Source organism: Pseudophryne corroboree (genome assembly GCF_028390025.1).
Source record: "Pseudophryne corroboree isolate aPseCor3 chromosome 3 unlocalized genomic scaffold, aPseCor3.hap2 SUPER_3_unloc_13, whole genome shotgun sequence".
Lineage (NCBI taxonomy): Eukaryota > Metazoa > Chordata > Amphibia > Anura > Myobatrachidae > Pseudophryne > Pseudophryne corroboree.
The window spans coordinates 1321886-1349670 of NW_026967501.1; the positions used below are offsets into that span (position 1 = coordinate 1321886).

Genomic DNA, 27785 nt, shown 5'->3' on the forward strand with positions numbered 1-27785 from the left:
TTGTGATGTAGGCCATGCACCATTTTAGTTGCCCTCCTTTGTACAGTTTCTAATGTATTAATATCCTTTTGAAGATATGGCCTCCAGAATTGAACACAGTATTCTAGATGAGGCCGTACCAATGACCTATACAGTGGCATTATTACTTCTTTCTTTCTGCTGCTGATTCCTCTCCCAATGCAGCCAAGCATCTGAATAGCCTTCCTGATTGCTTTGTTACATTGCTTACCTGCCTTTAAGTCATCTGAAATAGTGACTCGTAGATCCCTTTCCTCCTCAGTAGTTTCCAGTATAGTGCTATTAATACTATATTTAGCCCTTGTATTTTTGAGACCCAAGTGTATGATTTTGCATTTTTTGGCATTAAACTGTAATTGCCACACTCTTGACCATTCCTCTAGTCTACCTAGATCCTCAATCGTTTGTTTTACCCCACCTGGTGTGTCTACCCTGTTGCATACCTTTGTGTCATCTGCAAAAAGGCATACTTTCCCTTTAATGCCATTTGCAATGTCACCAATAAAGACATTAAAAAGCACTGGCCCAAGTACAGATCCCTGGGGTACTCCACTGGTAACATTTCCCTCCTGTGAATGCACTCCATTTACCACAACTCTCTGTTTTCTATCCTTCAACCAAGATCTTATACATTCAATAATCCTAATATCCAATCCCAAACTTTCAAGTTTATTTAGCAGTCTGCGATGTGGAACAGTGTCAAAAGCCTTACTAAAGTCTAGATAAACTATATCCATGGCTCCACCTTTATCCATCACTTTAGTCACACAGTCAAAAAAGTCAATAAGATTTGTTTGACATGATCTCCCCCCAGTGAGTCCATTGTTTGGGATCCTGTAAATTGCCGGATTTGAGATAATCCACAAGTTTTCCTTTTAAGAGTGTTTCCATCAATTTCCCTACTACAGATGTAAGACTCACTGGTCTGTAGTTGTTTGCCTCTTCCTTGCTTCCACTTTTGTGCAGTGGGACTACATTTGCTCTTTTCCAGTCTTCTGGAATTACTCCTGTAGCTAATGACTGGTTGAATAATTATGTCAATGGTGCTACCAGCACTTCTAAGTTCTTTTAGTATCCTTGGATGTATCCCATCTGGCCCCATAGATTTGTCCACTTTCAGCTTTGAGAGTTCTGTTAGGACCTTCTCCTCTGTAAATGTACTTGTTTCATTTTCCTGAATATCCCTGCAACTGAACTGTGGCCCCTTCCCTTCTCTTTCAATAGCGAATACTGAGCAAAAATAATCATTAAAATGATCTGCTATTACATTGTCTCCCTCAACAAGACTCCCAGGGGTAAAATTTACTAACATTCGTATTTTTCCGAAAAAGGTCAAAGTTCAATCACGAATGACATCGAAAGTGTAAAACTGCAACTTTTTGAATTTATTACGACTAATTTACTAAGCTGTCGTATTCGGGTTTTTCTTTTGTTCCGATGTCGATGTCATTCGTTTTTGTTTTTTTGTTTTTTACGGCAGTGATTAGCAAAACACTGCCGACTTTTTTACAATTAATCTCGGCCGGATCTGTGTGATCCGTGCTGGGGTTCATTTTTTTTTTTTTTTTTAATTAAACACTGTAAAATCTTAAAATAAAAATGCGTGGGGTCCCCCCTCCTAAGCATAACCAGCCTCGGGCTCTTTGAGCCGATCCTGGTTGCAAAAATATGGGGAAAAACATGACAGGGGTTCCCCCATATTTAAGCAACCAGCATCGGGCTCTGCGCCTGGTCCTGGTCCCAAAAATACGGGGGACAAAAAGAGTAGGGGTCCCCCGTATTTTTAAAACCAGCACCGGGCTCCACTAGCTGGACAGATAATGCCACAGCCGGGGGTCACTTTTATATAGTGCCCTGCGGCCGTGGCATCAAAAATCCAACTAGTCACCCCTGGCCGGGGTACCCTGGGGGAGTGGGGACCCCTTCAATCAAGGGGTCCCCCCCCCAGCCACCCAAGGGCCAGGGGTGAAGCCCGAGGCTGTCCCCCCCCCATCCAATGGGCTGCGGATGGGGGGGCTGATAGCCTTTGTTGTTAAAGAAAAGATATTGTTTTTAGTAGCAGTACTACAAGTCCCAGCAAGCCTCCCCCGCATGCTGGTACTTGGAGAACCACAAGTACCAGCATGCGGCGGAAAAACGGGCCCGCTGGTACCTGTAGTACTACTACTAAAAAAATACCCAAAAAAACACAAGACACACACACCGTGAAAGTATAATTTTATTACATACATACACACATACATACATACTTACCTTAAGTTCCCACGCAGGTCGGTCCTCTTCTCCAGTAGAATCCAAGGGGTACCTGTTGAAGAAATTATACTCACGAGATCCAGGGGTCCAGGCTCCTCGGGGAATCCAGGTGTAATCCACGTACTTGAAAAAAATAACAAAACGGTGTCCCGACCACGAACTGAAAGGGGACCCATGTTTGCACATGGGTCACCTTTCCACGAATGCCAGAAACCCACTTTGACTTCTGTCTAAGTGGGTTTCTTCAGCCAATCAGGGAGCGCCACGTTGTAGCACTCTCCTGATCAGCTGTGTGCTCCTGTCCTCACTGACAGGCAGCACACGGCAGTGTTACAATGTAGCGCCTATGCGCTACATTGTAACCAATGCTGGGAACTTTCTGCTCAGCGGTGACGTCACTTTAGGTCAACCGCAGGGCAGAAAGTTCCCAGCATTGGTTACAATGTAGCGCATAGGCGCTACATTGTAACACTGCCGTGTGCTGCCTGTCAGTGAGGACAGGAGCACACAGCTGATCAGGAGAGTGCTACAACGTGGCGCTCCCTGATTGGCTGAAGAAACCCACTTAGACAGAAGTCAAAGTGGGTTTCTGGCATTCGTGGAAAGGTGACCCATGTGCAAACATGGGTCCCCTTTCAGTTCGTGGTCGGGACACCGTTTTGTTATTTTTTTCAAGTACGTGGATTACACCTGGATTCCCCGAGGAGCCTGGACCCCTGGATCTCGTGAGTATAATTTCTTCAACAGGTACCCCTTGGATTCTACTGGAGAAGAGGACCGACCTGCGTGGGAACTTAAGGTAAGTATGTATGTATGTGTGTATGTATGTAATAAAATTATACTTTCACGGTGTGTGTGTCTTGTGTTTTTTTGGGTATTTTTTTAGTAGTAGTACTACAGGTACCAGCGGGCCCGTTTTTCCGCCGCATGCTGGTACTTGTGGTTCTCCAAGTACCAGCATGCGGGGGAGGCTTGCTGGGACTTGTAGTACTGCTACTAAAAACAATGGGGTATATGCAATTGCGGTCGAATTTCAGAAAAAGTCGAATTCCGGAACGTTTTCGCCTCAAAAAATCAATTCGCCTATGCAGTACAGTACTTTTTCGCAAAAAAACGGACATTCAGAATTCGACTTTTGTCAATCCGACTTTTTTCGCATTCGACTTTTCTGCAATGGTACAGATGCTGCAATTCGCCCCAAGCATATTCAATTCAAGTTTGGAAATTCGCCTGCAGTACTTTTCGACCGCAAATTCGCCTATTTCAGTCCGCCTCAGTTGACTGGCGGGTTCTCAAAAAAAATTTTTAGAACATAATTTTTTGGGATATTTGAGGATTGCTAGTAGCATATCTATTTATATTTGAAAGGATTATCTACTTGGTTTGTCTTTTTTTGCTTCACAAGTATTATTTAATTGATTTTTTAAAGGAATATTTTTTTCTTCAATCTCCTGAGGGAATTTTACCCATGATTCCACAGTTTTACCCAGGATACACTTCTGCAAAGCCCCTCCTATCTCCTCACTCCTGGGTTTGAGACTACAGGGAGAAGGAGCCATTTTACAGTCAGCTCTGTGGAATCGTTTTTTTAGGAAAATCCCTGCGTTTTAAAACACATTCCTATTTTTGTACTGACTACAATGATGGAGCCTTTTTCTGACCAGATTGTGTTGTTCATGCTGGCTGCAAGCTTGATGGAGGAAGAAAGTGCAGATGAACATCAGGATCCAGGTCAGCAAATGTCTGCATTGGGTGAGCCAGTATTGCGGGTTTCATTTCCACGTCCACGCCAGTATCGCACTAGGCGTGAACTGGAGGATCTCAGCGAGTTCGAGGTGATACAAAATTATCGCTTATCGACTCGCGACATATATTCGCTGTACGCTCTGTTGGAGGCCGACTTGGAACCTCGGGCACGGTCAAATCGTGCAATCAGCGGTTTTCAGAAACTGCTGGGGACGTTACATTTTTTGGCGTCAGGCACATTCCAGCCTACACTGTCTCAAACATGCGGTTTTTCTCAGTCGACACTGTCGCGCTGTATAACCCAAGTCATTAGGGCTTTCCGCAAATTGACGATCCAGTACATCACATTTCCAGAGACGGACAGCGAATGTCGTGAGATCAAATTAGGCTTTTTCAACAAATACAAATTTCCCAATGTGCTGGGCGCGATTGACTGTACCCACGTGCAGATCAGACCGCCACGGAATTCAGAGGAATGTTTTCGGAACCGAAAACAGTTCCATTCCCTGAACGTGCAGGCGGTCTGTGATGTAAACATGAGATTTTTGAACATTTTTGTGGGATTTCCTGGATCATCTCACGACTCCTTCATCCTAAGCCAGTCATCGCTGTTTGACAAGTTCGAAACAGGAAACATGCCTGGTGGCTGGCTGTTAGGTATGTATTTTCATTTTTTTATTATTTTATTATTATTTTTTTTATTATTTTTTACAAGTACCTAACATTTTTTTATATTTTCTATAGGCGATGCGGGTTATCCAAACAAACCGTGGCTGTTGACCCCATTGTCTAATCCTGTTGGTAGAGCAGAAAAACGTTACCAAGAGACACACATTGCATCGAGGGGAGTAATTGAGCGTGCCTTCGGTGTACTTAAAAGCCGGTTTCGATGTTTAGACACTTCCGGCGGTGCTCTTTTGTACTCACCGTCGAAGGTTTGCGGCATGGTAAATGCATGTTGTATTTTACACAACATATGTGTCGCAAACCGTTTGCCGGTGACTCTTCGTCGTAGTGCTTTCCTACGCGGGAACCGGTCTTCTGCTCTACCGGTGGGTATGGGCGAAGGAGAGGATTCCCGGCGGACAGTGATACAAAATTTTTTTGCAGTTACCTGTGAGTATACTGACAACATTTGTATTATCGTGTAAACTGACATTGGATTTTTTTTAAAAAAACCTCTTCATTTATCTATTACAGAGTTTTACATCCTGTTGATGTGTATCCCCAGGCCGTGTTTATACAGTTTGTTCCCCCCTGTTTTATCCTGTTTGGTTACCGCAAATATTTGACCCTTTTATCCAACTCTACCATGGGCGACCTAATGGTGATGTGGACCTGACCCTCCGCCATGTAGCAGACAACCCCCTCAGGTGAGATGGATTGCCCAGAACTCCCTTTGTCCAAAATCACCCCGGCATGTCCAAAGTGCAGCACTCCGGCATTTGCAAGACTGCACATCCAAACATTCCCTCCTGATACACCAATGCTGGTCAGGGAATGTTTGGATGTGTAGTGATGCAAGTGCCGGAGGGTTGCATTTGGGCCGCTGTAACCCGCTTGTGTTGTGTGGACTGTTGTATGTACCTCTTTTTCCAGCCCCAGGGTGACACTATCACCCATATCTGGAAGCTCAAACTGTTCTCTTCCACAGGTCCTGCGATGTATCTTCCCAAGTGGCGTGGATGTGAAGAGACATGCCATTTCACCCGATGTTCCATGGGCGACCTACTGGTGATGTGGACCTGAACCTCCGCCATGTAGCAGACAACCCCCTCAGGTGAGATGCATTGACCAACAAGACTCCCTTGTCCAAAATCACCCCGAAATGCCCAAAGTGCAGCACTCCGGCACTTGCGTCACTACACATCCAAACATTCCATGAAACACCAATGCTGGTCAGGGAATGTTTGGATGTGTAGTGACGCAAGTGCCGGAGGGTTGCATTTGGACCCACTGTTCCCCGCTTGTGTTGTGTGGACTGTATGTACCTCTTCTTTCCAGTCCCAGGGTGACACTATTACCCACATCTGGAAGCTCATACTGTTCTCTTCCACAGGTCCTGCGGTGTATCTTCCCAAGTGGCGTGGATGTGAGGAGACACGCCATTTCACCCGATGTTCCATGGGCGACCTAATGGTGATGTGGACCTGACCCTCCGCCATGTAGCAGACAACCCCCTCAGGTGAGATGGATTGCCCAGAACTCCCTTTGTCCAAAATCACCCCGGCATGTCCAAAGTGCAGCACTCCGGCATTTGCAAGACTGCACATCCAAACATTCCCTCCTGATACACCAATGCTGGTCAGGGAATGTTTGGATGTGTAGTGATGCAAGTGCCGGAGGGTTGCATTTGGGCCGCTGTAACCCGCTTGTGTTGTGTGGACTGTTGTATGTACCTCTTTTTCCAGCCCCAGGGTGACACTATCACCCATATCTGGAAGCTCAAACTGTTCTCTTCCACAGGTCCTGCGATGTATCTTCCCAAGTGGCGTGGATGTGAAGAGACACGCCATTTCACCCGATGTTCCATGGGCGACCTACTGGTGATGTGGACCTGAACCTCCGCCATGTAGCAGACAACCCCCTCAGGTGAGATGCATTGACCAACAAGACTCCCTTGTCCAAAATCACCCCGAAATGTCCAAAGTGCAGCACTCCGGCACTTGCGTCACTACACATCCAAACATTCCATGAAACACCAATGCTGGTCAGGGAATGTTTGGATGTGTAGTGACGCAAGTGCCGGAGGGTTGCATTTGGACCCACTGTTCCCCGCTTGTGTTGTGTGGACTGTATGTACCTCTTCTTTCCAGTCCCAGGGTGACACTATTACCCACATCTGGAAGCTCATACTGTTCTCTTCCACAGGTCCTGCGGTGTATCTTCCCAAGTGGCGTGGATGTGAGGAGACACGCCATTTCACCCGATGTTCCATGGGCGACCTAATGGTGATGTGGACCTGACCCTCCGCCATGTAGCAGACAACCCCCTCAGGTGAGATGGATTGCCCAACAAGACTCCCTTTGTCCAAAATCACCCCGGCATGTCCAAAGTGCAGCCCTCCGGCACTTGCGTCACTACACATCCAAACATTCCATGAAACACCAATGCTGGTCAGGGAATGTTTGGATGTGTAGTGACGCAAGTGCCGGAGGGTTGCATTTGGACCCACTGTTCCCCGCTTGTGTTGTGTGGACTGTATGTACCTCTTCTTTCCAGTCCCAGGGTGACACTATTACCCACATCTGGAAGCTCATACTGTTCTCTTCCACAGGTCTTCCGGTGTATCCTTCCTAAGTGGCGTGGATGTGAAGAGACAGTTCCCCGGGCAATCTACTTACGTACAATTCAACTGCATTACAAATTTTAATAAAAACCACAGAAACTTCTATTTTTAAAAGTTTATTGAAGAAAATTTTTTTTTAATAAAGTTTGAAAGTTAATTAAAACAAAAAAGTAGTTTGTTCTTCTTTACATTCTTTTCTTGTGTATATAGATATCTGTGGGGAAAAGAAAAAAAGTATATTAAAGTAAAGACACACTAAATTCATGTTCATTTCTTTTCTTTTTTTTTTTCAAAACATTTTTATTGAAGCATCATCATGTCAGTTCAACAACATTGTGATAAGCCAGTTTAACATCGTCAAAAGGTAGGTCCACAAACATGCAGCACCACATATTTCGAATTATCGTTGTGTCATTGAATAATATAATTACACAGTAATGGTGTAGAGTACATTTGCATTTGCCCACCCGTTTCCGATGACAACAAAAATCAAGTCAAATATAATCAAGGTGAATGCCTGCCGTGCCACCAGTGCCCCGCCTCTCTCTCCCGCCACCTCCCCGACCACCGCAAGTTTAACATAAGACACCCCAGACGAGATCTAGTATTAACTAGATTTTAATATCACAGAGGGATTGGAGGGTCGCTAGCGACCACCTGAGACATATACCAGACTGTATCCTTAAAGCTATTGTGGATTTGGGTCCTTAACGGAAGTGACAAGGTAGCTATATATGACTCCCACGTTAGAAAGAACCTCTCAACTTTGTTCTCTCTATCCAGCACCACCTCCACCCACTGCATCCTAAATAGGTAGTGTAGTTTAGCTTTGAAAAGTGCCAACAGTGGCTGAGTGGGTTGTAGCCAAGTTTGTAAGATGGTTTTGCAGGCTGCTGCTCCTATAGCCAACAAGAGCCTCCTACCCCCGTGCGATGTACGGATATTAGGGGGATGCATACCAAACAAGGCCCATTCAGGTGTCATAGGGATGTAATTGATCAACCCATCGGTAGAATATTTCCTGACCTGAGTCCAAAAACCTCGAATTACGGGGCAATCCCAAAGACAATGAAATAAATCTGCTGAGTTAGCTCCACATTTGTAACAATTGGAATTTGGTGAATCACCTATCAAGAATCTCCTGTTAGGGGACAAGTAAGCTCTATGCAGTATATTTAGAAACATGGTTGTATATGGAGAGTAAGGCAGTAGAGCACATGCTCTAGTGTGAGAGCGAAGTATATCGTTTGATGATATATTTGGAATTCGGGAAAGCCACGGGGCTAGGTTCGTAGAAGATTTGTCTGGTATAAACACTTGCCTTATGCAGTTATACGTTATGGAAATGGCTTTTTGTGTCAAGCTTTGATTTTGTAGTAATGTGTCTAATGGGTTGTTCCAGTCCGACGATGCGAGGGGCCGTATAACAAAGCTAATATAATGTTGGGCCTGCAAGAATGCAATGGGGTAGGCCGCCATCCAGGGATGGCGTTCCCCAGCATCCCGGAACGTGGAAGGCCTCCTTGCCGTTGCACAGACTAAATCTCTCACCGTCCTCACACCCCGGGCCTGCCAACCAGAAAATAAGTGGGAAGCCTGCCCATTCTGAAATTCAGGGTTATCTACAAAGGTGAGAAAGAGGGATTTGTATGCATTTAATCCAAATTTGTGTCTTAGTACGTGCCAAGTTTTTCTAGTATGCCAGAGCAATGGATTATCACGTATTTCTGGTGAAATATCATGGTCGTATGCATGAAGAAAACTTGTAAGATTAATTCCTCCCAAAAATTCTGTTTCTAGTGATGTGTTCGCATAAAGATCCCTGCCATTTAGCCAATCTTTAATGTATCTGGTGTGTGCTGCATATGAGTATAATTGAACATCAGGAAAGTTTATTCCCCCATTGTTTTTTACTTGTTGTAGCTTGTTCAGTCCTATCCTCGGATATTTGCCCTTCCAAATAAATTTTCTAAAACTACAGTTAATCGACTTTGCGTCTTTATTCGAGATCACATAAGGGAGTGCCTGTATTAAAAACATTAATTTTGGGAATGAAATCATTTTAATAAGGTTCGCTCTACCTAAGTACGATAACCATAGCCCCTTCCACCCATCTAGCTCTGATGCTATAGAGCGAATAGCAGTGGAAAAATTGAGATCGTAGAGGAGAAAAGGATTATGCGAGATTTTAACCCCAAGGTAAGTGAAATGTTGATGTGCCCACATTATTGGGATAGTGGATTTAAAAGAAACACGAGAGGAGGGGGTTCCAAGACGAAGTGCCACTGATTTAGATGTATTGACTTCAAAACCGGACACCCGTCCATACTCAGCCAAAAGGGAGAATATCTTTTCCAGGGATTCCGCGGGGTCCCCAACAAACAGCAAAATGTCGTCTGCAAAAGCGGTCAACTTCACTTCCCTTTGACCAATCTGAATTCCCCTAAAGTAATCTCCACCCTGGAAAAGTCTGAGCAATGGATCTATAGCTAAGTTAAATAAAATAGGGGAAAGGGGACAGCCCTGTCTAGTACCTCTGGACATCATAATGGGGCTACTACTATATCCATTTATTAGTAAGGAGGTGGAGGGAGTATTATAGATGTATTTTATAAAATTAATGAACACAGGATCGAATTGCCGTGCATGAAGAATTCCAAACAGATGCGGCCATAAAACCGTGTCAAACGCTTTGGTCGTATCTAGATTTAAAAGAATATTTTGGGTGTGTGATTCTCCGTGGGATTTTACTACCGCTGCTATCGTTGTTCGAATTCCCTTGACTAGATGTTTATGTCTAACAAATCCCAGCTGGTGGTCAGTGAGAATCTGCGGGAGCAGCAGCTGGAGTCTATCCGCCATAATTTTAGTTAGTATTTTAATGTCTGTATTAAGTAGCGTAATTGGTCTATAAGAGTCAATTTGCTGGGGGTCACGCTGCGGTTTGGGGATCAAGACTGTGTGCGCATTGTTGAAATGAGGAAAGAATGTATTGTTGTGTAAAATTTCGTTAAACAGTTCACCCAAAGCGGGTGTTATGTGTCCCTGAAGTATTTTGTAATATTCGTTGGATAACCCATCTGGGCCTGGTGATTTATGTAATTTTAGTTTCGAAATAGCATTAGTTATTTCTTCAAGAGTGATATCCTGTTTAAATATTTCATTTTGTGAGCTAGACAATGTGGGAAGGTTAGCTTCAGACAAAATACGGTCATGTAATGTCTGGTCAAATGGACGTGCACCGTACAAATTAGAAAAGTATGCTTCGAAGTGTGCTAGGATACGTGAGCTTGTTGTGTCAATTGAAGACGAGTTTGGGTCTTTAATGGCGGTAATCAATCTCTTTGGGGCGCTCAATCTGGACATGGTGGCTAGCAGTCGGCCAGTCTTGTTGCCCCACCGAAAGTATTTAGATTTTGAGAAGGTTAGATCACGCTGTGCCTGTGACAACAGGAAATCGTCCAACAGTTGCCTTGCATGTGTGTATGTCTGTCGATTATCCGGGGAAGGGGAGTCTATGTATGTTCGCAATGCACCCGTTAATGAAGCGTGAAGAGCTTGGTATTGCGCGGAGACTTTCTTTTTCCGTTTGGAGACATACTCTATTATGTTTCCTCTCATAGTAGCTTTAGATGCCCCCCAGAATATAGTCGGTTTCTCCCAAAAGTCGATATTGTCGTCAGTATAAGTCGTCCAACTGTTTGTTAGAAAAAGACGAAAGTCCTCTGAGTTATATAAGTAAGTCGGGAATCTCCAAGGCTTAAAGTTCCCTGCTGACGTGGGTCTGGTGAGATGAAGTGTAATTGGGGCATGGTCAGAGACCAGAATGTTATGGATGTCTACTTTTAAAACACGCGACACCAGGAGATCACCTATGAGAAAGGAGTCTATTCTAGACCATGAGCCGTGTACTGCCGAGAAAAAGGTGAAGGAATGGTCAGTTGGGTTAAAGAGCCTCCAAATGTTGCTAAGTTGTAGTGTTGTTTTGAGGAAGTGCCTTTGTGTATAAGAAGTTGATAAAGGGTTCTGCGGGGCAGGCTGTTTATCGATCATTGGGTCCTCTACGGAATTAAAGTCTCCTGCAAGTACTAGTAGACCATTCTGTCGCTGCGCCAAGGTTTGAGCCAAAGATTGTAAAAATTCTGAGGTTGACACATTAGGTGCATAGATATTAACTAGTGTGTAATTTGTTCCCCATATGGTTGCGTCTAAAATTATGAATCTTCCTTCTGAGTCAAGTATAGAATTAGTGATGGAGTATTGGACATCTTTCTGAAATAGAATAGACACTCCCCTGGTTTTATTGCGGAATTTAGATGAGACGCATTCGCCCAGCCATGGAGCCCGCAGTGTCGATTCGCCTCCCACCTCCCAATGGGTCTCCTGCAGGAATATAACATCTGGATGAAATTTGCGTAAGTGATTCACCACTCTCTTTCTCTTAACGGGAGAGTTGAGGCCTCCCACGTTCCAGGATATTAGCTTCAGAGGAGAAGGGGTGTACAAAGGAGGAATGGGTTGGGGATTAGATTGCATTATCCAACACCCAGTTTGGGGAACCATCTCGCAATGTGGTATGTACATGTTGGAAAAACCCCTCCGTCCCAGCCATCGGAGGGGGTCAAATATCTAGGGGGACAGGGGGAGGGCGTAGGCACCGGCAGCATCGACCTAACAAACAAACAATGCTTCATTCCACATTTTCTAAATTTTCCATAACCAAACATCATAAGAGTAGTCAATACGCTTAAAGTATTGACACCCATGAACACATACCAAACAAAAAAACAAAACAAAAACATGAGAAATAGAAGGACAAAAACATAATAAAAACAAAACATCGGATCATTTTGAGTAGCCTTGTAGTATCTACTGGCAATATATCTTAGTGTATATGGTTATAAGTAATCACTTTATATTTAGCGATCAGATGGTCCCCCTGCATGAAATACCCTGTCAAAGTGTGTTTTAGCCAATGTCGGGTCAGAGAAAAAGATGTCGCGGCCATTTTCTTGCACTCGCAGTTTAGCCGGGTATAGTAGTTGGAATCTTGTACCACTGTCATGTAGTAATTTGCATACCCCTACAAATTCCTTCCTTTTTTGGGAAACAGAGGCCGAAAAGTCCTGAAAGATTAAGATTTTTGACCCATTTACCTCTAACCGTGAGCTCTTACGATAAGCTCCCAGAATCGCCTCTTTCATGCGGTAGTCTAAATATTTGGCTATGACAGGCCGTGGTCTAACCGCAGAGTCGGGTCTTTCTGGTCCCAATCTATGTGCCCTTTCAATATGCACTAGGAAAGGGGAATCTTGGGCCCCCAGTTCTTTGGGGAGGTCAACTGTGAGGAACTCAAGAAGTTTAGGGCCCCTAACCGTTTCAGGGACGCCAATGAAACGGAGATTATTTCGTCTATGGCGATTTTCCATATCATCAACCTTGGCCTGGAGATTTTGAATGGAGGAGGTCTGGGTATCCACTAGTCGTTGCAGTGAATCCGCACGATCCTCCGAATCACTAGTTCGTTGTTCTAGAGAGGCAATACGGGTAGTATTGGTATCTATTTTAGTTAAGGCTGCGTCAAATGCAGTTTGTAAGGTTTCCAGCTTTTTATCAATTAATGGCATAATGATTTTCGAGATTTCCTGGGCCGTTTCTGCGGCCGAGGGAACCCTTGGGACAGGAGCGGGAGAGGGGGGGGGGGGGGCGCTTAAAGAATCGTCCTCTTCTGAGTTATGCACCGGAGAGGAGGGAGCAGTAGCTCTTCCTTGATTGTTTTTGGATTTCCCCGTCCTTGTATTCGCAGAAGAGTGTTGGGACTTTTGGGAATTTGTTCTGTTATAGTATTTATCCATTATTCTATACTTCTGTCCCTGTTTACTTTTAATTTGAGCAAAAAGAATAACTGCTCTTGCAGTGAGTGTTTGCAGGTTTGAAAAAGGCTACTCAAAGGATTAAAATAGGCCTACATGTCACTTTAAGGATACATTGAATAAAAAATAACTCTTAATGGAAAAATTATAAGACTAATATCACACCGCGGTTGCGTTGTGTTTCAAAGTCAATCAAATAACGTATACAGCTATTTGTCAGAGAGACACTAGGTGTCACTGTTGCATAGACTGCGTGCACTATCTGTTCTATATAGCAAACCTTGTAGTACTAGCACAGTTCAGACATGCATCCTTAATATCAGTCCACAATAAATCAATAAGTGAGTTTGTGAAATTTTAAGGCGCTAAGTACACTGAAAAATCTCTTGTGTACAGTCACCTCAAAAGTGACAATCGCTCGTAACGGCTAGGTCACTATTTGCTGTAAATTTGAGCAAAAAGATTATCTGCCTTTGCAGTAACTGTGTGCAGGTTTGGAAAAGGCTACTCAAAAGATTAAATTAGGTCTACATGCCTCGTGAAGGATATATTGAACAAGAGATAACTCTTAAAAAAAAAAAAAAGCAAACAAAACAAAACTGTAGGACTGTAAGATCACACTGTGGTCGTATTATGTTTCAGAATCAGTCAAGTAATGTACACAGCTATTTATCAGAGAGACACTAGTTGTCGCTGTTGCGTAAGCTGTGTGCCCTATCTATTAGTTTTATATAGTAAAAGTTTCCAGAGAATGGGGGAGGGGAAGAGAGAGAGAAAAAAAATAAAAATAAGTAAAAAAATAAATAAAAATATATATATATATTTTACAGGTTGAGATCACGCTCTGTGCAGCAGAAATGCAGGGCGCATAGGTGAGATAAAGTAAAGCAAGCAGGTACTAAGCTATTCTTCACTTACTTATACGTTCTAGCCGATAAATTGTACAACAATGAAACAACCACTATAGTGCCCTGCCTATAACACTGAAAACCGTGGCATTAACATTAGATGGGAACTCGAAAGATCTAGAGAAAATATTGTGCCCACGTCAGAGGATCATCAGTGTTCTCATAAAAAAAAAAAGAAAATTTTTAGACAATTAAGAATCTGGGTAGATTTGCTTCAAAACAGATGGAGTAAAAGATACCCTAAAATGTGAAAAATTAGGAAACAAAAGGGTCTCAATGTTGGGGTTCAGACCTTAATGAATCTAAAAAAAAAACAAAAAAAACAAAAAAACAAAACCCACAAGTATTTAACCGAGTATGGTGTGTGGGTACAAAGCTGCCAGAAAGACAGAAGCAACATTGGTTAGGGATTCAGAATATTAGCAAGACTGTAAAATTACAAGCCCCTAGATGGCACTGTTGCATAAGTTATAAGCACTTCTTGTACAGTAAGCACTTCACCCGAGCATTTAAAATTGGTGTTTGTCAAACAGTTTTCTCCAGTGCCAACCTATACCAGCAAGTGAGTTGTTGTAATTTAGGGCTCAAGACACACTTAAAGATCCTTTGTGTATCCCCAGGGAATTGTGTCCATCAGTAACTGCTGTGCATATGTGTGCAAAGTCTACATCAAAGACATCCGGATTCAGGCAGCCCAGACCAACTCTTGTTAGTAAGGTTGTATGTAGCTCAGGCTAATCCTAAAGTAAAGTTCCCAAGAGATTATATGTTCAACATCCAGCTGTGGGCACAGTTGTCTCCCTACAGAGTGGGAAGACCCAATTGCCTGATCTGGGGTGCCCAGAGTAGTTTACTGGTTCAACAGTTAAAATGTGTCCAGGCATAGGCTTTAGCCAGGGAAGCAGTTGTTTAAGTCCAGGAACCAGAGAGAGTGGGGAAGGCAGCAGGGAGGGAAGATAGACTATTTGGTAAGGGGGTGCAGGGTGGGATATGGAATACACAATAGAGGGGGAGGTTCAAAGGAATTGGAAGGTTAAAGAAGGGATGTTAGTTAAGGAAAAAAATGAAAAAATGAAAGAAAAGAAAAAAAAAAATAAAGAAAAGAAAATGGGGATGTACAAACAATATTAGTACCCGTCAGGGGAAGGAATGTAGCCAGGTGACCAAGATCCCTCTCACTATCAGCAGCACGGCTCCAGCTCCGAGTTCCAGCAAGGAGACACCGGAGGGTAATTCAGATCCGGGCAAAGATGGAGGCTTCTGGTTCCTTTGCACCACCTCAGCTCGCGCTCCTCCCGAGGATCCCTACAGAAGCCGCCCGCGGGGTTACTCTCCTATCAGCTGTGAGCAGATCTTCCAAGGCCACTCTCCGTCAGCTGGCCTCACCGTCCGCTCCGGAATCCACCGCCGCACACCACTACCGCGGGGCCGCACAGACAGAGCCGCTCGATTGCACTGTGCCGTCAGTCTTCTCGGGGAGGAGGAACCGCAGACCTCGGACCTTTGCAGCACAGACAGCACGGGGAGCCGCTTCGGCCGCACCTCCGACAAGGGCCCCCAGCAGTTCCCGCCGGTCCTCCAGGGAAGAGGGGAGTCGGATCGCGGGCCACCCGTCACACGCCGCCGCCGCCAGTCAGCCCCACTGGTCTAGCCACTGATACAGGCGGAACGCGGGAGGGCAAGGGGCTCGGTAAGTGGCACAGATAAACTGGTCTTCGGGCAGCGGCGCGAGACCACGCCACCAGGGCCCGTGGAGGCCTGACTGTTTGCAGGCAGGATTCCGGTGTAAATACAGCCCCAGCCGCCCCAATAGGTAGCTTTTCAGGCAGGGTAAGACCCCTCTATAAAGTTGAGAAACCGAGTCCTGTTTTACAGGGGTCTAGCTAGGCGATGGGGATGGATTTCACCAAGGGGAGACGGAGCCATTATAAAATGCGGCCACCATAATGCGCCGCCCACCGGAAGTCGGAGTTCTGTCTTCTAAACCATTCACATTTATTTACCAAGTTATTTCACGTTTAGTTATCAGAGACTGTGTGCTTTTACAAGTATTACCGGAGTTCTGTCTTCTAAACCATTTACATTTATTTACCAAGTTATTCCACATTTAGTTATCAGAGACTGTGTGCTTTGCAAGTATTACCGGAGTTCTGTCTTCTAAACCATTTACATTTATTTACCAAGTTATTCCACGTTTAGTTATCAGAGACTGTGTGCTTTTACAAGTATTACCGGAGTTCTGTCTTCTAAACCATTTACATTTATTTACCAAGTTATTCCACGTTTAGTTATCAGAGACTGTGTGCTTTGCAAGTATTACCGGAGTTCTGTCTTCTAAACCATTCACATTTATTTACCAAGTTATTTCACATTTAGTTATCAGAGACTGTGTGCTTTTACAAGTATTACCGGAGTTCTGTCTTCTAAACCATTTACATTTATTTACCAAGTTATTCCACATTTAGTTATCAGAGACTGTGTGCTTTTACAAGTATTACCGGAGTTCTGTCTTCTAAACCATTTACATTTATTTACCAAGTTATTCCACGTTTAGTTATCAGAGACTGTGTGCTTTGCAAGTATTACCGGAGTTCTGTCTTCTAAACCATTTACATTTATTTACCAAGTCATTCCACGTTTAGTTATCAGAGACTGTGTGCTTTGCAAGTATTACCGGAGTTCTGTCTTCTAAACCATTTACATTTATTTACCAAGTTATTCCACGTTTAGTTATCAGAGACTGTGTGCTTTGCAAGTATTACCGGAGTTCTGTCTTCTAAACCATTCACATTTATTTACCAAGTTATTCCACGTTTAGTTATCAGAGACTGTGTGCTTTTACAAGTATTACCGGAGTTCTGTCTTCTAAACCATTTACATTTATTTACCAAGTTATTCCACGTTTAGTTATCAGAGACTGTGTGCTTTGCAAGTATTACCGGAGTTCTGTCTTCTAAACCATTTACATTTATTTACCAAGTTATTCCACATTTAGTTATCAGAGACTGTGTGCTTTTACAAGTATTACCGGAGTTCTGTCTTCTAAACCATTTACATTTATTTACCAAGTTATTCCACGTTTAGTTATCAGAGACTGTGTGCTTTGCAAGTATTACCGGAGTTCTGTTTTCCAAACCATTTGCATTTATCAAGTTATTTCACGTTACCGGAGTTTTTCTTTGTTTCAGTAGTTATTTACAAATCTGTTTACATCCAGCTACCAAGTTGTTTCACATTTGTGTTACCAGTGATTTTATTTGCTTTAAACCTGCATTCTGCCATCAACTTATCACCAATGTATATTTGTGTTGCCAGAGACTTTTCTCTTACATCCTAGAGGATGCTGGGGACTCCGTAAGGACCATGGGGTATAGACGGGCTCCGCAGGAGACAAAGGCACTATCCAGAACTTTAGAATGGTGGGTGTGCACTGGCTCCTCCCTCTATGCCCCTCCAGATCTCAGTTCCTGTGCCCAGAATAGACTGGGTGCATTACAGGGAGCTCTCCTGAGTTTCTCTGAAAAAATAATTTTGTTAGGTTTTTTATTTTCAGGGAGCAGACCTACTTAAGTAATAGGCTCTGCTTCTTAGGCTACCGAACACCATTAGCTCCAGAGGGAGTTGGAACGCAGGTCTCCCCTCGTTCGTCCCAGAGCCGCGCCACCGTCCTCACAGCCGGAAGATAGAAGCCGGGTGAGTATAAGAAGAAAGAAGACTTCAAAGGCGGCAGAAGACTTCAGCTCTTCCCTGAGGTAAGCGCGCAGCGGTAACGCTGCACGCTATAGCTCCCGCACACAACACGCACTGCAGGCACTACAGGGTGCAGGGGGTGGGGGCACCTTGGGCAGCAATATAAACCTCTAGGACTGACAAATACATATATATAGGCTGCGGAGGCAGTAGATATAAAAATCCCCCGCCACTATTACAAAATTGAGCGGGACTGAAGCCCGCCGCTGGATGGGGCGGAGCTTGATCCCACAGCACTAACCAGCGCCATTTTCTCTACAGAGCACTGCAGAGAAGCTGGCTCCCCGGACTCTCCCCTGCTGAACACTGTGACACAGGGAAGAAAAGAGGGGGGGGGGGGCACTTGTAAGGAGCAGTGAGTGTATTATACAGATAATTATATATAAAAGCGCTATATTATCTGGGAATTTGTTTCCACTGTCAGTTGGCACTGGGTGTGTGCTGGCATACTCTGTTTCTCCATAGGGCCTTATTGGGGAACTGTTTCCATATAAATATATCCTTGTGTGTGGGTGTCGGTACGAGTGTGTTGGCATGGCTGAAGCGGAAGGTTCATCTAAGGATTAGTTGGAGCAGATGATTGTGGTGTCTCCGTCGGCAACGCCGACACCTGATCGGTTGAACATGTGGAATGTTTTAAATGGAAATGTGACTTTATTACATAAGAGGATGGACAAAGAGTCCAGGGAAAAAGCAGAGAGTCAATCCATGGCTTTGACTGTGTCACAGGGCCCTTCAGGGTCTCAAAAATGTTCTCTATCCCAAATAGCAGACACTGATACCGACACGGATTCTGACTCCAGTGTCGACTACGATGATGCGAGATTACACACAAGGGTGGCCAAAAATATTCATTATATGATTATTGCAATCTAAGATGTTTTGCATATCACAGATGACCCCTCTGTCCCTGACACGAGGGTGCGCATGTATAAGGAAAAGAAACCTGAGGTAACTTTTCCTCCATCTCATTAGCTGAACTCGTTATTTGAAAAAGCTTGGGAAACTCCAGACAAAAAACTGCAGATTCCCAAGAGGATTCTTATGGCGTATCCTTTCCCTGAACAACACAGGGTACGGTGGGAATCCTTGCCCGGGGTGGACAAGGCTTTAATGCGCTTGCCCAAGAAGGTGGCGCTACCGTCTCCAGACACGGCAGCCCTCAAGGATCCTGCTGATCGCAGACAGGAAACTACGTTAAAATCTGTACGCATATGGGTGCTTTACTCAGACCGGCAATAGCATCGGCATGGGAATGTAGCGCAGTAGCAGCTTGGACAGATACCTTGTCAGCTGATATTGATTCCCTAGATAGGGATACCATTTTATTGACCTGGTCACATTAAAGACGCAGTCTTATATATGAGAGACGCTCAAAGAGATGTTGGGCTGCTAGGTCTAGGAGACAACGCCATGGCGATTTCTGCTAGGCGAGCCCTGTGGACCCGCCAATGGACGAGTGATGCCGACTCAAAGAGGCATATGGAGGTTTTACCTTACACGGGTGAAGTTTTATTTGGGGAAGTTCTCGCGGACCTGGTTTCCACAGCTACCGCGGGTAAATCTACTTTTTTACCTTATGTTCCCCCACAGCAAAAGAAAACACAATATCAGATGCAGTCCTTTAGGTCACATAAGTCCAGAAGAGGTCGGGGCTCATCCTTCCTCACCAGAGGTAAGGGTAGAGGGAAAAGAACACCTGATTTGGCTAGTTCCCAGGAACAGAAGTCCTTATCGGCTTCTACTAAATCCACCGCATGACGCTGGGGCTCCACTGAGGGAGTCCGCACCGATGGAGGCACATCTTTGACTCTTCAGCCAGGTCTGGGTTCTGTCAGATGTGGATCCTTGAGCGATGGAAATTGTATCCCAAGGCTACAAACTGGAATTCGAAGACGTGCCCCCTCGCCGATTTTTCAAGTCGGCCTTGTCAGCTTCTCCCCCAGAGAGGGAAGTAGTGTTAGCTGCAATTCAAAAGCTGTGTCAACAGCAAGTGATTATCAAGGTTCCCCTAGTGCAACAGGGGAAAGGGTACTATTCAACCCTGTTCATGGTCCCGAAGCCGGATGGCTCAGTCAGACCCATTTTAAATCTGAAATCCCTAAACCTGTACTTAAAAAAGTTCAAATTCAAGATGGAATCGCTCCGGGCCGTGATCTCCAGCCTGGAAGGGGGGGATTTTATGGTATCACTAGATATAAAGGATGCATACCGTCATGTCCCCATATATCCCCCTCATCAGGTGTACCTGAGATTCGCTGTACAGGATTGTCATTGCCAGTTTCAGACGTTGCCGTTTGGGCTTTCCATGGCCTCGAGGATTTTCACCAAGGTGATGGCGGAAATGATGGTGTTCCTGCGCAGGCAGGGAGTCACAATTATCCCGCAGGTTCGGCATTTAAGACTGGGTCCTGATAACCACGGACGCAAGCCTCCGAGGATGGGGAGTAGTCACACAAGGAAGACATTTTCAGGGACTATGGTCAAGCCATGAGGCTTTTCTACACATCAACGTACTGGACTTGAGGGCCATATACAACGGCATACGTCAAGCGGAGAATCTTCTTTGCGACCCTCCGGGTTCTGGTTCAGTCAGACAACGTCACAGCAGTGGCTCATGTAAACTGCCAAGGTGGGACAAGGAGCAGAGTGGCAATGGCGGAAGCCACCAGGATTCTTCACTGGGCGGAAAATCACGTAAGCGCTCTGTCAGCAGTCTTCATTCCGGGAGTGGACAACTGGGAAGCAGACTTCCTCAGCAGGCACGATCTCCATCCATGAGAGTGGGGACTTCATCAAGAAGTTTTTGCAGAGATAACAAGTCTTGGGGGAATTCCTCAAATAGACATGATGGCGTCACGCCTCAACAAGAAGCTTCGGAGGTATTGTGCCAGGTCAAGGAACCCTCAGGCAGTAGCGGTAGACGCCCTGGTGACACCATGGGTGTTTCAGTCGGTCTATGTGTTACCTCTTCCTCTCATCTCAAAAATATTGAGAATCATAAGACGAAATAGAGTGCAGGCAATACTCATTGTTCCAGATTGGCCTCGAAGGGCCTGGTACTCAGATCTTCAGGAAATGCTCACAGAAGATCCGTGGCCTCTTCCTCTCAGGGAGGACCTGTTGCAGCAGGGACCCTGCGTGTTCCAAGACTACCGCGGTTATGTTTGACGGCATGGCGGTTGAACACCGAATCCTAGCTGGGAAAGGTATTCCGGAAGAAGTCATCCCTACGCTGATAAAGGCCAGGAAGGAGGTGACGGCGAAACATTATCACCGTATCTGGAGGAAGTATATATCTTGGTGTGAAGCCAAGATTGCTCTTACGGAGGATTTCCATCTGGGCCGTTTTCTCCACTTAATGCAAACAGGAGTGGATAGGAGTCTGAAGTTAGGCTCCATTAAGGTACAGATTTCGGCCCTATCTATATTCTTTCAGAAGGAATTGGCTTCTCTCTGAGAAGTCCAGACTTTTGTAAAGTGAGTGCTGCACATCCAGCCTCCTTTTGTGATACCATGGGACCTTAACGTGGTGTTACAGTTCCTAAAATCTCACTGGTTTGAACCTCTTTAAAAGGTTGAATTTAAATTTCTCACTTGGAAGGTGGTCATGTTATTGGCCTTGGCATCTGCAAGGCGGGTGTCTGAATTGGCGGCCTTGTCTCACAAGAGCCACTATCTGATTTTCCATGTGAATAGAGCGGAGTTGAGGACTCGTTCTCAATTTTTGCCTAAGGTGGTTTCATCATTTCATATGAACCAACCTATTGTGGTGCCTGTGGCTACGGGTGATTTGTAGGACTCCCAATCACTGGATGTAGTCAGGGCCTTAAAAGTGTATGTAGCCAGGACGGCTCGGGTTAGGAAAACAGAAGCACTGTTTATCCTGTATGCATCCAACAAGCTGGGTGCTCCTGCTTCGAAGCAGACTATTGCTCGCTGGATCTGTAACATGATTCAGCAGGCTTATTCTACAGCTGGATTGCCGTTACCAAATTCGATAAGGGCCCATTCCACTAGGAAGGTGGGCTCTTCTTGGGTGGCTGCCCGAGGCGTCTCGGCTTTACAGCTTTGCCGAGCAGCTACTTGGTCTGGTTCAAACACTTTTGCAAAGTTCTATAAGTTTGACACCCTGGCCGATGAGGACCTCGCGTTTGCTCAATCGGTGCTGAAATCATCCGCACTCTCCCGCCCGGTCTGGAGCTTTGGTATAAACCCCATGGGCCTTACGGAGTCCTCAGTATCCTCTACGTACTAGGAGAAAAATATTTACCGGTAGGTTTAAAATCTAATTTATATTATTACCTTGGATTTAGTTACCGTTTATCATTTCAGTTCTGCTGCTACCATCTATTATATCATTGTTCTGTGACCTTTGTGTTTATTAAACATCAGTGCATATGTGCAGGACTTTATTCAGTCTCCACGCTTCATACTTCATTCCAACACTGACCCACTAGTGCCCCCTCCAGGAACAGACAAAATCAGAATCCTGACATCAGACTTAAGCTTGTGGGTTCAGAGTAACAAAATGCTAATCCTGTGCGGAATCTTGGTGTCCTGGATGGCGGAGAGACACTTAGGGGGTATTTAGTTTGAAAGGTCAGTTAGGTGTGTGTTTTTACTCTAACGTCATAAGTGGATGCTGGGGACTCCGTAAGGACCATGGGGAATAGACGGGCTCCGCAGGAGATAGGGCACTCTAAAAGAAGAATTAGGTCTACTGGTGTGCACTGGCTCCTCCCTCTATGCCCCTCCTCCAGACCTCAGTTAGAATCTGTGCCTGAACGAGAAGGGTGCACCTTAGTGGGCTCTCCTGAGCTTGCGGAGAAAGAAAGTGTTTTGTTAAGTTTTTTATTTTCAGAGAGCTTCTGCTGACAACAGACTCTCTGCTATGTGGGACTGAGGGGAGAGAAGCAAACCTTACCAACTGCGGGCTAGGTTGTGCTTCTAAGGCTACTGTACACCATTAGCTCCAGAGGGATCGAACACAGGTACTCACCATTGGCGGTCCGATTTCAGAGCCACGCCGCCGTCCCCCTCGCAGAGCCAGAAGCAAGAAGACACCGCGTGGATGCAGAAAACAGCGGCAGAAGACTCCTGTCTTCACATAAGGTAGCGCACAGCACTGCAGCTGTGCGCCATTGCTCCCACAGCACACCACACACTCCGGTCACATGTTGGGTGCAGGGCGCAGGGGGGGGTCATATAGCGCTGGGGTGTGTGCTGGCATACTCGCTCTCTGTCTCTCCAAAGGGAAGGCTATGCCGAGGCGGAGCGGGAATAAATGAGTGTGGTGTCGCCACCACCGGCGCCGACACCGGATTGGATGGATATGTGGAAGGTTTTAAATAATGAGAATGTTAATTCCTTACATAAGAGGCTGGATAAAGCAGAAGCCTTGGGACAGTCTGGGTCTTAGCCCATGCCTGATCCTACTACGCAGGGGCCGTCAGGGTCTCAAAAGCGTCCACTATCCCAGGTTGTTGACACAGATATCGAAACGGAGTCTGACTCTAGTGTCGATGATGAGGAGGCCAGATTACAACCTAAAATGGCCAAAGCTATAAGATATATGATTATAGCTATGAAGAAGGTGTTACACATCTCCAAGGAAAGCCCTGTCCCTGACAAGAGGGTTAATATGTTTGGGGAAAAGAGACAGGTGATTACTTTTCCCCCTTCTCATGAATTAAATGAGTTATGTGAGAAAGCGTGGGAATCACCAGATAAGAAACTGCTGATCCCCAAAAGGATGCTAATGGCGTACCCTTTCCCGCCATCGGACAGGTTACGCTGGGAATCCGCCCTGAGGGTAGACAAAGCATTGACACACTTATCTAAAAAGGTGGCCCTACCATCACCGGACACGGCAGCCTTAAAAAATCCTACTGGTAGGAAGCAGGAAGCTAGCCTAAGGTCCATATACACACATTCTGGTACCGTGCTTAGGCCGGCAATTGCGTCGGCATGGATGTGTAGTGCTGTAGCAGCGTGGGCAGATATGTTATCTGAAGAGATGGAAGCCCTAGACAAGGATACTATATTACTAACACTGGGGCATATAAAAGACACTGTCCTGTATATGAGGGATGCTCAGAGAGACATTACCATGCTGGGCTCTAGAATAAATGCTATGTCGATTTCTGCCAGAAGGGGCCTGTGGACTCGACAATGGACAGGTGATGCTGACTCTAAGTGGCTTTTACCTTACAAGGGTGTGGAATTATTTGGGGAAGGTCTGTCGGACCTAGTGGCCACGGCGACGGCTGGATAGTAAAATTTTCTACCATTTATACCATCACAACCTAAGACAGCACCGTATTATCAGAAGCAGTCCTTTCGTTCACAAAAGGGTAAGAAAGTCCGAGGTGCGTCCTTTCTTGCCAGAGGCAGGGGTAGAGGAAGGAAGCTGCACAACACAGCTAGTTCCTAGGAACAGAAGTCCTCCCCGGCTTCAACCAAGTCCACTGCATGACGCTGGGGCTCCACAGGTGGAGCCAGGGTCGGTGGGGGCGCGTCTCCGATATTTCAGCCACCAGTGGGTTCGCTCACAGGCAGATCCCTGGGTTATACAGATAGTATCTCAGGGGTACAGGCTGGAATTCGAAGAGATGCCCCCTCACCGCTTCCTCAAATCAGCTCTGCCAACGTCTCCCATGGAGAGGGAGTCGGTAGTTGCTGCAATTCACAAGTTGTATCTCCAGCAGGTGGTGGTGGAGGTCCCCCTCCTTCAGTGGAGAAGAGGATATTATTCCACAATGTTTGTGGTACCGAAACCGGACGGTTCGGTCAGGCCCATTTTGAACCTAAAATCCCTGTACGTTTACTTGAAAAAGTTCATGTTCAAGATGGAATCGCTGCGAGCCTGGAGGAAGGGGATTTTATGGTGTCGCTGGACATAAAGGATGCTTACCTGCATGTCCCCATTTATCCGCCTCATCAGGAGTACCTCAGGTTTGTGGTACAGGATTGTCACTACCAATTCCAGACGTTGCCGTTTGGTCTCTCCACGGCACCGAGGATATTTACCAAGGTAATGGCAGAGATGATGGTGATACTGAGAAAACAAGTAATCACAATTATCCCGTACTTGGACGATCTCCTTATAAAGGCGAGGTCCATGGAACAGTTGCTGATCAGCGTAGCACGTGTTACAACAACACGGCTGGGTTCTGAATATACCAAAGTCGCAGTTGATCCCTACGACTCGTCTGCCCTTTCTGGGCATGATTCTGGACACAGACCAGAAGAGGGTGTATCTCCTGACGGAAAAGGCTCAGGAGCTCATGACGTTGGTCAGAGGTTTATTGAAACCAAAACAGGTGTCGGTGCATTACTGCATGCGGGTCCTGGGAAAGATGGTGGCATCATACGAGGCCATTCCCTTCGGCAGGTTCCATGCGAGGACCTTTCAATGGGATCTGTTAAACAAGTGGTCCGGTTCACATCTACAGATGCATCGGGTGATCACCCTATCCGCCAGGGCCAGGGTGTCGCTCCTGTGGTGGCTGCAGAGTGCTCATCTTCTCGAGGGCCGAAGGTTCGGCGTTCAGGACTGGGTCCTGGTGACCACGGATGCGAGCCTCCGAGGGTGGGGAGCAGTCACACAGGAAAGAAATTTCCAAGGCCTGTGGTCGTCAGGAGACTTGTCTTCACATAAACATCCTGGAAATAAGGGCCATATACAATGCCCTAAGTCAGGCGGAGAGCCTGCTTCGAGACAAATCGGTGCTGATCCAATCAGACAACATCACCGCAGTGGCTCATGTAAACCGTCAAGGCGGCACAAAGAGCAGGGTGGCGATGGCAGAAGCCACCAGGATTCTTTGTTGGGCGGAGAATCACATAAAAGCACTGTCAGCAGTGTTCATTCCAGGAGTGGACAACTGGGAAGCAGACTTCCTCAGCAGGCACGACCTCCACCCGGGAGAGTGGGGACTTCATCCAAAGGTCTTCACACAGATCACAGACCGGTGGGAACTGCCACAGGTGGACATGATGGCGTCCCGTCTAAACAAAAAGCTACAAATGTATTGCGCCAGGTCAAGAGACCCTGAGGCGATAGCTGTGGACGCACTAGTGACACCGTGGGTGTTCCAGTCAGTTTATGTGTTTCCTCCTCTTCCGCTCATACTAAGCTGTTGAGAATCGTAAGAAATAGAGGATTGAGAACAATACTCATCGTTCCGGATTGGCCAAGAAGGGCCTGGTATCCGGATTTGCTAGAGATGCTCACAGAGGACCCATGGCCTCTGCCCCTAAGACAGGATCTGTTACTACAGGGGCCCTGTCTGTTCCAAGACTTACAGCGGCTGCGTTTGACGGCATGGAGGTTGAAAGCCGGATCCTAGCAGAAAAAGGGATTCCGGATGAGGTTATTCCTACGCTTATAAAGGCTCGGAAGGATGTAACGTCTAAACATTATCACCGTATATGGCGAAAATATGTTGCTTGGTGTGAGGCCAAGAAGGCTCCTACACAGGAATGCCAGCTGGGCCGTTTCCTTCACTTCCTACAGTCGGGAGTGTCTTTGGGCCTAAAATTGGGATCCATTAAGGTCCAGATTTCGTCCCTATCCATTTTCTTTCAAAAAGAACTGGCTGCTCTTCCTGAAGTTCAGACCTTTGTGAAAGGAGTGCTGTATATACAGCCCCCGTTTGTGCCTCCGGTGGCACCTTGGGATCTTAACGTGGTGTTGTTTCCTGAAATCTCATTGGTTTGAACCACTCAAAACAGTGGAGTTAAAATATCTCACATGGAAGGTGGTTATGTTGCTAGCCTTGGCTTCAGCTAGGCGTGTGTCGGAATTGGCGGCTTTGTCACATAAAAGCCCCTATCTGGTGTTTCATATGGACAGGGCAGAATTGCGGAGTCGTCAGCAATTTCTGCCGAAGGTGGTGTCATTCTTTCATATGAACCAGCCTATTGTGGTGCCTGTGGCTACAAGGGACTTGGAAGATTCCGAGTTACTAGATGTAGTGCGGGCTTTGAAGATTGACGTGGCCAGAACGGCTAAGGTCAGGAAAACGGAGTCGCTGTTTATCCTGTATGCATCCAACAAGCTGGGTGCTCCTGCTTCAAAGCAGACTATTGCTCGCTGGATCTGTAACACGATTCAGCAGGCTCATTCTGCGGCTGGATTGCCGCATCCAAAATCAGTAAAGACCCATTCCACAAGGAAGGTGGGCTCTTCTTGGGCGGCTGCCCGAGGGGTCTCGGCATTACAACTTTGCCGAGCAGCTACTTGGTCGGGTTCAAACAAATTTGCAAAGTTCTACAGGTTTGATACCCTGGCTGAGGAGGACCTTGAGTTTGCTCATTCGGTGCTGCAGAGTCATCCGCACTCTCCCGCCCCCATTGGGGTGCTTTGGTATAATCCCCATGGTCCTTACGGAGTCCCCAGCATCCACTTAGGACGTTAGAGAAAATAAGATTTTACTCACCGGTAAATCTATTTCTCATAGTCCGTAGTGGATGCTGGGCGCCCGTCCCTGGTGCGGATTTCTTCTGCAATACTTGTATATAGTTATTGCTTAACAAAGGGTTGTGTTATGTTACATCAGGTTGTCTGATGTTTTTTATTTGTTCATACTGTTAACTGGGTTTGGTTATCACGAGTTATACGGTGTGATTGGTGTGGCTGGTATGAGTCTTACCCTGGATTCCAAAATCCTTTGCTTCTAGTGTCAGTTCTTCCGGGCACAGTTTCCTTAACTGAGGTCTGGAGGAGGGACATAGAAGGAGGAGCCAGTGCACACCAGTAGACCTAATTCTTCTTTTAGAGTGCCCTATCTCCTGCGGAGCCCATCTATTCCCCATGGTCCTTACGGAGTCCCCAGCATCCACTACGGACTACGAGAAATAGATTTACCGGTGAGTAAAATCTTATCTTATTTTTTCCTAACAGACCCCCAACCGACTTTTCAAACAATTGACTTTCACTCT

General features: G+C 45.8%; 2 protein-coding genes across 2 annotated transcripts in view; one reads left to right on the forward strand and one right to left on the reverse strand.

Annotated features, from left to right (window-relative positions):
• Positions 1–27785, reverse strand: part of LOC134983341 (zinc finger protein 271-like) — a 74364-nt gene that overhangs the window by 10165 nt on the left and 36414 nt on the right. The gene's annotated exons all lie outside the window — the stretch shown is intronic.
• LOC134983340 (putative nuclease HARBI1) lies at positions 3428–5598 on the forward strand. The gene is made up of 3 exons (XM_063949047.1): positions 3428–4674; positions 4762–5133; positions 5218–5598. Coding segments are annotated over exons 1-3 (1137 nt in total). The 5' UTR covers positions 3428–3911; the 3' UTR covers positions 5220–5598.